The sequence below is a fragment of the Cervus canadensis genome, chromosome 12 (assembly GCF_019320065.1).
Source record: "Cervus canadensis isolate Bull #8, Minnesota chromosome 12, ASM1932006v1, whole genome shotgun sequence".
Classification (NCBI taxonomy): domain Eukaryota; kingdom Metazoa; phylum Chordata; class Mammalia; order Artiodactyla; family Cervidae; genus Cervus; species Cervus canadensis.
The window spans coordinates 32,278,130-32,290,970 of NC_057397.1; the positions used below are offsets into that span (position 1 = coordinate 32,278,130).

Below are 12,841 nucleotides of genomic sequence, written 5' to 3' on the forward strand. Positions count from 1 at the left end.
AAGTTCTCGAAGTAATTTTACTCATCTCACATTCATCCTCTCAACAACGCTACATCAAGCTAGCATGATTCACCAAGAGACCTGGCCATAGAAGGATTTAGTGACTTACCCAAGGTCATAGTGAGTTTTCAACAAGTCCAGGAATCAAGTCCAGCTTTCCAGTCTCTGCGGGCTAATTCCCCTCACATGTTGGAAAACATTCTTTCCCTCACCCCGTCTCTCACCCTCTTCTATTCTGAGAGTGTTGATGCCCATGCTGAAAATAGAATCCCACACCACTGCCAAAAACTCCTCCCTTCCCTGACCGAGGGGAGTCGGAAGAGAACAACGGTCCATCAGGCTCCTCTCCCAGGTCCCCCCAGTCAGGCTGCCAGGTTTAGCAAAACAATAATGTTGACTTCCAATTAGATCTAAATTTCAAACAATGAATAGTTGTACAGTACAAGTATGGCCGGTGCAAAATTTGGGACAGACTTATGCTAAACATTTATTTGGTATTTATCTAAAATTTAAATTTAACTGGATGTCCTTTATTGAGGCTGCCAGGCCCCTCTGTCCATGGAATTCTCCAGGCAAGAATACTGGAGTGGGTAGCAATTCCTTTCTCCAGGGGATCTTCCCAACCCAGGGAATCGAACCCAGGCCTCCTGCATTGCAGGTAGATTCTTTATCATTTGAGCCATCAGGGAAAGCCCCCCTGTGTTGTACCTGACAATCCTACACCTACTCATCCCCTTGTGTCCACACACAGGAACACATCAAGGACAGGAAACTCACCCAGGACATAAGAAACAATATGCAGATGTTTAGCAAGGTTGGTCTCAATTATGCCAAATGGTTTTCTACTTCAAAGCTCAGCTAATTAGACTCATAGGTATTTTATAATAAGCTTTATAAAAGATTTGTTTTAATTTTTGTCTGCACTGGGTCTTCATTGCTGCATGCAGGCTTTCTCTACTTGCAGCAAGTCGGGGCTACCCTTCATTGCAGTGCTCAGGCTTCTCACTGCCACGGCTTCTCTTGTTTCGGACACAGGCTCTAGGCGCATGGGCTCCTGTAATTGCTGCTTGTGGGTTGTGGTGCATGGGCTTAGCTGCTCCTCAGCACGTGGGATCTTAGTTCCCCAACCAGGGATAAAACCTGTGACCCTTGCATTGACAGGCAGATTCTTAACCATTAGATCACCAGTGAAGTCCTATAATAAGCTTTTTTCAAAAATAATAAATAAATGCAATAATATTTATGGAGCTTTTTTCTTAACTGCAAAGTTAAGATGTGTGCATTTTCCAAAGATGACTCCAACAGTGTCTTCCACCTTGCTTTTTCCCAATGTGACCAAGAGATGGAGTCTGTGTCCCTTCTCCCTTGAATAGGGATGGCCGGTGACTCTTGACTCAGTAGAAGTAAGAGTGAGACCACACTACTCCCAAAGCCAAATCAGAAAAGGCAGCGTCTGCCTTGCTCACTCTACCATGCACACTTGGGCGTGGTACACTTGGTTCACACTTGGTACATGGTACACACTTGGCCTCTGCTACACTGAGGCTGCCATGCTGGGAGGGAGAGGACGGCCACACAGAGAGGCCACCCGAAGGCCCTCCAGGAGACAGGTCGGTCATCAGAGCATCCCAGGGGTCAGGCATGTGAGCCAAGGAGACCTCAGGTGATTCCGGCCCCTAGCTGTTCAGTCACCCCCAGATGTGGTGTGAAATGTGTTGGAGCAAAGCCAATCTGACCTTTCCAGATTGTTGACACAAACATAGTAAAACTACTCTTGCTTTATGCCAAAAGTTTACCATGGTCTGTAATGCAGCAATAACAACTAAAACGTAACACGTGCTCCTCACAAAAAAATCGAAAAACCTGTAATTCTCTATGTAAAGACAACTGCTTCCAAATTTTGAGCCATGTGCTTCCAGTATTTTCCTAAGGCTATATGCACATTTTTCTTCTTACATGTAGCACGGGTCTGATTTTTTGGCTTCAACAGTATCACTTGGAAAAAAACTCCATCTCACGGAACAATTCTGGTCTTTGATAATAATAACTGTAATAGCTATTACTGCACAATTTAGGTTGCTTCTAATTTTTTATTAGAAACACAGCTGCCTAAACATTCCTATATAAACACAGCTTTCAATTCATCTAAGATTTTCCTAGAAGTCTTAGGTCAGAAGGCTTGGATATTTTTAAAAGATTTTGATACATACAAACTTGCCTCCAGAAACAACCATTTTTAAAAATATTTGTTTATTTATTTATGGCTGTGCTGGGTCTTCGTTGCTAGTTGCATCCGCGGGGGCTACTCTTCCTGTGGTGTGCAGGCTTCTCATTGCCGTGGCTTCTCTTGTTGCGGAGCACAGGCTCAAGGCACATGGGCTTCAGTAGCTGCAGCTCTAGAGAGCTGGCTCAGTAGGTGTGGCCCACCGGCTTAGCTGTTCCTCAGTATGTGGGATCTTCCTAGACCAGGGATCTAACCCATGTCCCCTGCATTAACAGGCAGATCCCTATCCACTGTACCAGAAAGAAGTTCGCTATTCTTCTCATTAATGAGTTTTATCATTTTCTGCCACCAGCAGTAATGTATGATAGCTTCATTTTCATATCCTCACCAGCAACAAATATTCTGATTATTTTAAATTCTGCCAATTTTATGAAGCAAAATGACCCTTCATGGTTATAACACTACAGAGTGAATGTTTTCTCATATTTATTAGTCATTTGCATTTCTTTTTGGCATGAATTGCCTTATGGTCTTTGCCCATCTTTCTACTGGAATATTTGCTGTCTCTTAATGATTTATAAAAGCTCTTTGGCTATTAATTACATTAATCCTCTGTCATATATGTCCAAAAATGTTTGTTAGTGCTTTGCCTTTTGTTGAATATATATTTCAAATGCCAAATCTATTTGAAAGATAAAATAGCATCTATAAAATAGTATTTTTGTGTCCTTGGCTATTTCCTGAAATTGTCAGTTTATTATTGCTAGAGGCATATTTATTAATGTTTATGCAGTTCAAGGGGAGAAACTAAATGCAAGAAATGGACTTGAGCCAAAAAAGCACACATATTGAAACCAAATATTAGAATTCCAGCTGAAATAAAAAGGGAAGTGGCCAAGAACAAATACGTTAATAATAAAACTTATTAGTAGTATAGCAATAATCAACATGTACTTTATATATATTTAATAGTTTATATATGTTTTCTCATATAATTATCACAATAACCATTTAGAGAGGTACTATTTATATTTCTAATTTTTTTGGCCATGCTGCATGGCATTCGAGATCCTACTTCCCTGACCAGGGATTGAACCTGTGTCCCCTGCAGTAGAAGCGGAGTCTTAATCTGGACCATCAAGGAGGTCTCAATATTTCTAATTTATAATTGAGGAAATAAGGCTTAGCAGGGGTCAAATGACTGGTAAATACTACACTCTGAGGCCTGCCTCCTGCCTCAGCCGGAGTGTTAAACGGTAACTAAATATTACCACCTCCTCTCGTCCACTTACTTAACCTCTCCAAGCCTTCCTTGGTCTTTTGAAGATTAAATTACATCATGCTTATACAGTGAATAGCACAGTGCCCAGCACATGATATATCCTCAATAAAAGCTGGTCATAAAAGACAAGTGTTCACAACCATGTGGAGAAGTTGGAACCCTTTTACACAGTTGGGCAAAAGGGTGCAGCCACTATAGAAAACTGTATGGAGGATCCTCAAAAAAATCAAAATAGAATTACCATATGATCCAGCAATCCCACCTCTGAGTATTTATATAAAAAGAAAAACTGAAATCAGGATCTTGAAGAGATATTAGCCCTCCCATGTTCGCTGCAATACTATTGACTATGAATGACGAAGATGTGGAAGCAATCTAACTGTCCATTGATGGAAGAATGGATAAACTATGTTATACCCAGTGTTCATTGCAGCACTATTTACAATAGCCAAGACATGGAAGCAAATTAAATGTTCATCAACAATGAATGGACAAAGAAAGTGTTGTACATATAAATGATGGAATATTACTCAGCCATTAAAAAGAAGGAAATAATGCTATCTGCAGCAACATGGATGGACCTGGAAATTATCACATGAAGTGAAGTCAGAGAAAGACAAGTATCATATGATATTGCTCATATGAAGAATCTTAAAAAAAGAAGATACAAATGAAGTTATTGACAAAACAGAAACAGACTCACACACTTAAAGAACCAACTATGGTTACCAGGAGGTAGAGGTCAGAAGGGAGAGATAGACTGGGAGTTTGGGATTGACATGTACACAATGCAATGTTTAAAACAGATAACCAACAAGGACCTACTGTACAGTACAGGGAATGTGGCTCAATATTCTGTAATAAACTAAATGGGGAAAGAATTTGAAAAAAATAGATACATGTATATGTAAAACTGAATCATTTTGCTATATGCTTGAAACTAAAACAACATTGTTGATCAATTATACTCCAATATAAAATAAAAATTAAAAAAGACAACTATGCTATATACATGCATGCATGCATGGTCAGTTGCTCAGTTGTGTCCAACTCTTTGAGACCCAACGGACTATAGCCCACCAGGCTCCTCTGGCCATGGAATTTTCCAGGCAAGAATACTGGAGTGGGTTGCCATTTCCTTCTCAGGGGATCTTTTTGACCCAGGGATCAAAACAAAACATACATATACTAGATTATTCACCCTTAAAGAAGAAGAAAATCCTATCTCATGCTACACCATGAATGAAGCTTGAAAACCTTATGATCAGTGAAATAAGCCAGTCATGGAAAAATATAAAATACTGCATGACTATGCTTACATGAGGTTCTGAAGTAGTCAAATCCATAGAATCAAAGAGTGGAATAGTGATTGCTAGGTAGAGGGGGGGGAAAGGAAGTTACTAACCGACAGGTAGACAGTTTCAGTTGAGTGAGACAGTAAGCTGTGGAGCTCTGCTATACAGTAATGTATCTGTATGTATCTATACAACAATGGCTACTGTATTATGCATTTAAAATTTTGGGAAGAGGGCAGATCAACTATTAAGTATTCTTATCACAATGAAATTAAATTAAATCAATACAGAGTAGCCTATATGGGACTTCCCTGGTGGTCCAGTGGCTAAGACTCCATGCTCCTAATGCAGGGGGCCCAGGGTCTGATCCCTGGTCAGGGAGCCAGATCCCACAAGCTGAAACTGAAGATCCTGCATGCCACAAATAAGACTCGGCACAGGCAAATAAATAATTATTTTTAAATAATTAGTAACCTTAAGAGTTAAAAAAGAAAATCTGTCATCCTCTTCATTGTCACATGATAATGTCACCAGAAGAGTGGCACCAGCATTTAAACACACCTTTCTACACCGATAGACATTTTTGCCTAATCATGCCCCACCATGAAATTTTAATGCTACAGGTGTGCTATTATGTACTGTGTCCCTTTGGAGGACCACACACCAACGTACTATCTGCTGAAGTAGCGTAGATATTTTTGTCCCCAGGTACCACCCCCTCATCCCAGCAAGAATTGGTTATCATCCCTTGATTTTTCATTTTTGTTTTTGGCCAAATCATATGGCTTGCAAGATCTTAGTTTCCCAACCAGGGATTGAACCCAGGCCAGGCAGGGAAAGTGCTGAGTCCTAACCACTGCACCACCAGGGAAATCCCAGCTGTCAGCTGCTTGGAGTGACACTGTCCTCACCATCCTTCCAAGCCTCCTTCTTTGAGAATGCCTGATTTGTGTTCACCAGAAAAACTGCTGATGAACATGTCTTGCATATCCTTCGATACGTATATCCCAACATGGTTCATCTGAATAACACTGCTGCACAAACCTCAGCAGATGCAGGGCAGTCCACTTAAAACCCAGCCTAATTCAGACAGTTAGAAGCTTCATTAAAACAAATATATAAATGAAGGCAGAATTACTGATCACCTATTTTTCTACCACTTTCAAAGAGGAAAGAGTTGTCACTGATAATTTTTGAAAAGAGGAAACCGGACAAATGATCTTGTCTGGACTAAATCGATATGAAGTTTCATGTGCTTTACCCACCACTGTATAATGTATAATTGATCAAATGATGAAAACTGACAGAAAAGTGATGGCACACAATAGCTGGCAGTTATTAAATCACTGGCTAATGAGTCTTCTGTGATGCACTGCAGATCATATCAAATTCTCTCTGCCTTTTATATTTCAATTTAAACAATCCAATGTTCTGCTCAAGGTCAGAAAGATTCTGTGCTCATTAACTGTGGTGAGGTGGGATTTTTGCTGAGTATTAGAAAATACTAATGATCATTTAACAACTAAAACAGGATAATCCACAGCTGAAAATAGCATCCACAACCAGCTTGGAAAGGGTTCTATGGAAGAAAATGTACTCGGGCAAACAACAGGGACTTGCCACTTTGCCAGAATATTCTTCTTCCTGGTGTGTGTTTTGGACCAACTATTCCTTACATACCAAACACAGCCCTAAACCATCCTCAAATTCTCTCTCTAATGAATTGTGCTTTGGTAGTGAGCCCTCTGTCTACAGTGAGGCAATGGTAACAGAAATAACTGGTTAGGCTCAGATGTCTCAGTCCTGCCTCACTCTTTGCGACCCCGTGGATTGTAGCCCTTAGGTTGCTCTGTCCATGGCATTCTCCAGGCAAGAATACTGGAGTAGGTTGCCATGCTCTCCTCCAGGAGATTTCCGGCGCCTAGAGATTGAACCAGTGTCTCCTGCATTGGAGTGGATTCTTTACTGCCGAGCCACTCTAGAAGCCCCGGAAAGGCACTCCTATTTGTTGTAAGAGTGCTGGTGAGAATATTGGTCACTATATAATCTGATGTCCTCTACAAGACAGGAGAAATGTATCTTTCCTTTCGGCCCCAGGAATGGTTTTCTCCCTCAGTTTCCAGTTTATTTTTAGATACAAACTATGAACAATAGACACCCCCGCTCCCTATCTGCAGATTTGATCTCTGTATTTTCAACTGTTCAAAAGAGACATGCCCAATGGGCCTCAAGTTTAACTCACAGTCACTGCAGAGCTGGGGCGTGGCGGGTGGGGCTGGGATGGATCCGAGACTCGCTAACAAAGGGGTCTGACACCCCAAAGGGCATTAGCCCAGTTTGGCTGTGGGCTGACTCACAGCTTACTCCACCACACTGTCCTGTCCCACCACGCTTTCCCGGCCTCCTGGGGGTTGCTAGAAAACTCGGAGCCTTCTAACGTGAGTTAGAATTCACAGCATCGATTCTGGGTTCAGTAACTTCAGAGCTTCCAGGTGCCCTTCCGAAGGGCGGAGGGTCTGCCCTTTGTCATTTCACCCTGAAAGGACCCCTGAGCTAGGCTTGAGACAGGACAGAAGACAGCAGGATGGACCGCAGGGCCGCTCCACGACCGGAAGTGCTCCCTTCCAGGAAAGAGTTCGTCCTGGAAGAGAGCAGGGATGAGTGAAAACAAAACAGAAGTGGAAATACTCACCTTTCACCCAGATGAACGGGTGGAGGTGGGGGATGGAGGGGGGTTCATGGGGAAGAGTCATCTTTCCGAAGAGAAAGTGTCGATTCCAGCAGTTTCGAAAATCACTTCTGAGTATTTCCAGCAGAGGGCGCTCGGGTATAGGAAAAAAGAACAGCAAAGCACTCTGCAAAGAATTGACTCATCAGAAAAGACCCTGATGCTGGGAAAGATTGAAGGCAGGAGGAGAAGGGGACCACAGGGGATGAGATGGTTGGATGACATCACCGACTGGATGAACATGAGTTTGAGCAAGCTCCCAGAGTTGGTGATGGACAGGGAAGCCTGGCGTGCTGCAGTCCATGGGGTCGCAAAGCGTCGGACACGACTGAGCGACTGAACTGAACTGAAAGCGCTCTGCCTCTTGGGGAAACCCCAAGCCCAGACTGGTTGCCCACCCAGCTCCGGAATTTCTGTGTAGAAGGCACTTGGGGTAACAACATGGGTGGCAGCTGGGAGGGATTCGAGAGTGTGTTTATATATAAAAGGGGGAAGTGGAGTGAAATCGCCCCTAGAAATCCTTGGGGCTTCAACAGCCCTTAGAACAGTTTCTGAAAATAGGAAAAATAGTTCCAGCAATCAGATCTATTGTACTACTAATAATTTTCCCTGATACTCCTATCAGTGTCTTTCTGTACTTTGGACTTCCGCTTAATAAGTTCATTTTAAGTGCCTTCTATGGGTAACCAGGATGTCACATGCTGTGGAGACTTGAAACGTGTAAATCCAGTTCCAGTCCACAATGAGTATATAGTCTAAAAGGGGAGATGAGACAAAGACACAAATCATAGTATTCTGCAAGTCAGAATAGGGCCAACACCATCAGAAAGGCACCAGTAGTTAAGTGACAGTAGGAAAGGAAAGTTTGTGGGTGGATCATGCAGGGGTTGTGGGTTCGATCCCTGGTCTGGGAGCTAAGATCTCACATGCTTCTCCACCAAAAAACAAAACATAAAAACAGAAGTAATGTCGTGACAAATTCAACAAAGACTTGAAAAAAAAAATGGTCCACATTTTACAAAAATCTTTTTAAAAAAAATCATCAGTTAGCCTTGGAGAACTTGATACTAGACCTTCTATGTCTTTAATCCTCATGACAACCATATTATTATCCTCAGATGAAGAAACCAAGCCCGTAGTCACCCATTAAGGGTCCTCGTGGTCAGGATCTCAACCTGAGTTCTGTCCAAGTGAAAAGCCTGTGTTGTTCCCACTTCTCCATCCTGCCTCTCTGGTGTAACACTCTTAGTCATTGTATTTTACTAAAAGACGATGTTTTGAAAGAAAAAGTATTTAAAAGCCAAAGGAAAAAAGCCTCTGCAAACTGTAGGTCTTTGAGGAAGAAGGAAGGGATTTTTAAGATGGTCCTGACGACATATCCAAGAGGCACACGACCTCTTCTCTCTTCCTAGGTATACCTTTCCCCTCTGGAAAACTGCTGGTTACCAGTGTTTTTTGAATGTGTGCTTAGTAAAGCTCAGTCATGTCTGACTCTTTGCGACCCCATGGACAGTAGCCCGCCAGGCTCCCCTCTCCATGGGATTCTCCAGGCAAGAATACTGGAGTGGGTAGCCATGAACAATCATTTTCAGGTGACTTGAGATGAATATCTGAGACCTTTGTCCTTCCTGAAAACCAAGCGTCTTAATAGGAAAATGTCGCGTCGCTTTTCCACAAATCCTGTAGGTGACGCCCATGCACTGGTTTCTGCTGAAGGAAATCAGTGTCGATGTTTCAGGAGTCCTGGTAGGCAAATAAGAGTAGCTCCTTTCATTCCAAGAGAGAAAAGAAAAAAAAAGGAAGAAGTACAGCCTTGCTCCCTGTAACTTCTCCTAGGAAAAAAGTCTCCTTTTTAACAAGGCTTATGTTCACCTGGAGAGACTATAATGGAGAAGTGCCAGCTTCCAGACACCTGAGTCTGACACATATGACCTTGAGTAGACAGAAACCCAACCCTTCTTATGGTTGGGTGTCTCATCCAGACAGTCTCCAAAGTCCCTTCTAACTCATAAATGTTATTTTGTTGCCCCACCCCCACCCCCTGCCTCCGGTCCTGCCAAAAAGAATCTTAAACAGTTCCTAAAGGAAAAAAAAAAAAAAATTGAAAGGAATTTGTAAACTCACACTTGAAAAGGACTATGAAAAAAAAAAAAGAAAAGGACTATGAGGGTGATCCAGGCCAAAATGCCATTCATTCCTGGAATCCTCTGTGGTATCTCCCTCAGAAGGTGGTTGTCCTCCAGGACTCAGCAGTCCACTAATTCACAGGACCCCCTGTATGACCACTGGAAAGTTCTTAATTCTGTTTCCATGCTGGCCATAAGCCTATGTTCTTGAGTAAGTCTCATCCCACCAGTCAGCTCTCCATTTACCAGGAAGCAGCAACCATGCCCCACCACCCACCACCTACTTCTTATACTCACATATAGGCATTCCCCCTCCAGTCTGTCTATATCCCTTTTAATCCTGAATGAAATGCTCTTAGGTAAGTCTAAATTAAGTGAAGTAGAACAAAGCTGTCAACTTCCTTGTTCCAAATACTGTACCTACCTCTATTATTTTACATTATTAATAGCCTCATTGCACTATAGACTCCTAAACAACTCCAGCCAACTAAATCATCTAAAGCTGCATGGTCCAATATGGCAGCCATAAGCCAATCAAGATCGATATTGATATTGAGAAATATCAATAACCTCAGATATGCAGATGACACCACCCTTATGGCAGAAAGCAAAGAGGAACTAAAGAGTCTCTTGATCAAAGTGAAAGAGGAGAGTGAAAAAGTTGGCTTAAAACTCAACATTCAGAAAACTAGGATCATGGTATCCAGTCCCATCACTTCATGGCAAATAGATGGGGAAACAATGGAAATAGTGAGAGACTTTATTTTGGGGGGGTTCCAAAATCACTGCAGATGGTGACTGCGGCCATGAAATTAAAAGACGCTTACTCCTTGGAAGAAAAGTTATGACCAATCCAGATAGCATATTAAAAAGCAGAGACATTACTTTGCCAACAAAGGTCCATCTAGTCAAAGCTATGGTTTTCCCAGTAGTCATGTATGGATGGGAGAGTTGGACTATAAAGAAAGCTGAGAGACGAAGAATTGATGCTTTTGAACTGTGGTGCTGGAGAAGACTCTTGAGCATCCTTTGGACTACAAGGAGATCCAACCAGTCCATCCTAAAGGAAATCAGTCCTGAATATTCATTGGATGGACTGATGCTAAAGCTGAAACTCCAATACTTTGGCTCCCTGATGTGAAGAACTGACTCATTTGAAAAGACCATGATGCTGGGAAAGATTGAAGGCAGGAGGAGAAGGGGACAACAGAGGATGAGATGGTTGGATGGCATCACTGACTTGATGGACATGAGTTTGAGCAAGCTTCAGGAGTTGGTGATGGATAGGGAAGCCTGGCATGGTACAGTCCATGGGGTCATGAAGAGTCGGACACGACTGAGTGACTGCACTGAACTGAACTGATGTTTGAAATAACTTGGATATGTGAATCTACTTTTCCAACAGTAAGTCTTATGAAATCTAAGGACAGATTCAGTATTTCCAGTGAATTTAACTTCTGGATTGAGATATGCCCTAAGTGTAAAATGCACACTGGATTTCAAAGATTTTGTATAAAAATGTCAAGGTATCAATAATTTTTATATTGATTAGTTGTTGAAAGGATATTTTTAATAAATTTGGTTCAATAAAACATATTATCAAAACTAATTTTGTCTGATTCTTTTTATTATTAGATCTACTGGAAAATGTAAAATCATATCTATGGTTTGTAATTTTCTTTTTTTTAGTTCTACCAGTTTATTGCTACCAACCCATCTCCCTCCACCCTCGTGCACACAGGCTCAGTCATGTAACCCCATGGACTGCAGCCCACCAGGCTCCTCTGTCCATGGCCTTTTCCAGGCAAGAATACTGGAGTGGGTTGCCATTTCCTTCTCCATATCTATGGCTTGTAATTTTCTATTAGACCATACTGCTCCAAATTACTCAAAACAACTGCCTGTCTATAAGTCTTTCCCATGCAACTTTGTCCAGTTGAGCTTTCAAATTCCAGTGTTAAAATTTATATTAACCTCTTTTTTTTTTTTTTTTTGAGTGAAAGTAATTACAAGCTTTGTTTCACTGGTTATTGCAGTACAATAAATAAAATGACAGTTAACAAAAACACATTTGTTTTTGTCTTCAAAGAACAAACTGTTCTTTTCCCAATATAATCATGATTAACTTACAAAAGTGGGCATTTACAATGCATCTTCAAAGCATTTCCCTTTAACGGGAAACTTGGCTTCACAGAATACCAACATTAAAAGGTAAAAAAAAAACACTTCTATTCTGTTGTCATTATAAAACAAAACAGAACCTAGCATAAGTCAAGGAAATCCTTTCATACTTCAGGTCCTTCTCCTCCAGGAACCAGCATTGTTATATTATTTCCATTTAGCAAAATTTGATCTAGTTTAGTAATTCTTCTTCCTTCTGGTGTGATTTCAAATTCAGTGACATCTTCCAATACCATATTGACAAAGTCATCAAATCCCAGAAGTGTGCCAACAATCTCCTTATCACTCTTTATCACAATGTGAATTCTTGATCCTATACACTTGTCCACAAGCTCTAGAGGAAGCAGCTGCGACGGGCTAGTGGTCGCGTTAGCCGCCATGCCTACGCCGGAAGTGCTAAAATTTATATTAACCTCTTTTATATTTCTTTCTTAGATCTGACTTGCTATCCTAGCCAGGCAATATGATCTTTTGGAATTTCGATCCCATATATTTACTGTCCCCTTCAACTTCATGTTATCCACAAATCTCATAAGTAAACTTCATTTATATTTATCCAAGTCTTTGGTTAAAATATTGACAAAGTCAAGGCTGAAACATTATTAGAGATCACTTTTCATCTCAGAAACAGCACATTAACTAAACATTACTTTGGATGTGCTTTTTTAAAAAACTAAATAATAACTTTTCTAGTTGTAATAGAGGTCAGGGCTTTCCCATCTTCTATCGTATTGCCCCATCTGCCCATTTCCTGTCAGAGAGTTGCTGGGCAGAAAGCTCAGGGCAGTCAGAGGGGCCTGGGTCAAAGTCGGGGTCAGGGTGAGCCTGGGGTTGGGGACCAGGCATCTAAGCAGACTAACCCCAGCCGTGGCTGAGACAAGGGAGGCTGCAGACCAGGAGAGCAGTGCAACCCAAACAGGGCTGGGCTTTCTGACGATCAGGTAAGAAGTGCTGGGTCTCTGAGGCCAGAACAATGGAATTAAGACCTCCAAGTAAGCTTACTTC

At 41.6% G+C, this 12,841-nt stretch overlaps 1 protein-coding gene across 1 annotated transcript; it reads right to left on the reverse strand.

Annotated features, from left to right (window-relative positions):
• Positions 1 to 11,711: 11,711 nt before the first annotated feature.
• LOC122451131 (U6 snRNA-associated Sm-like protein LSm5) lies at positions 11,712 to 12,227 on the reverse strand. Its single transcript, XM_043483710.1, has one exon. The coding sequence runs from the start codon at positions 12,214 to 12,216 to the stop codon at positions 11,941 to 11,943; it is 276 nt and encodes a 91-aa protein (XP_043339645.1). The 5' UTR covers positions 12,217 to 12,227; the 3' UTR covers positions 11,712 to 11,940.
• Positions 12,228 to 12,841: the final 614 nt, after the last annotated feature.

Excerpts from the sequence above, each read along its gene's own strand:
- LOC122451131 (XM_043483710.1), bottom strand. The coding sequence starts at position 12,216 with ATGGCGGCTAACGCGACCACTAGCCCGTCGCAGCTGCTTCCTCTAGAG.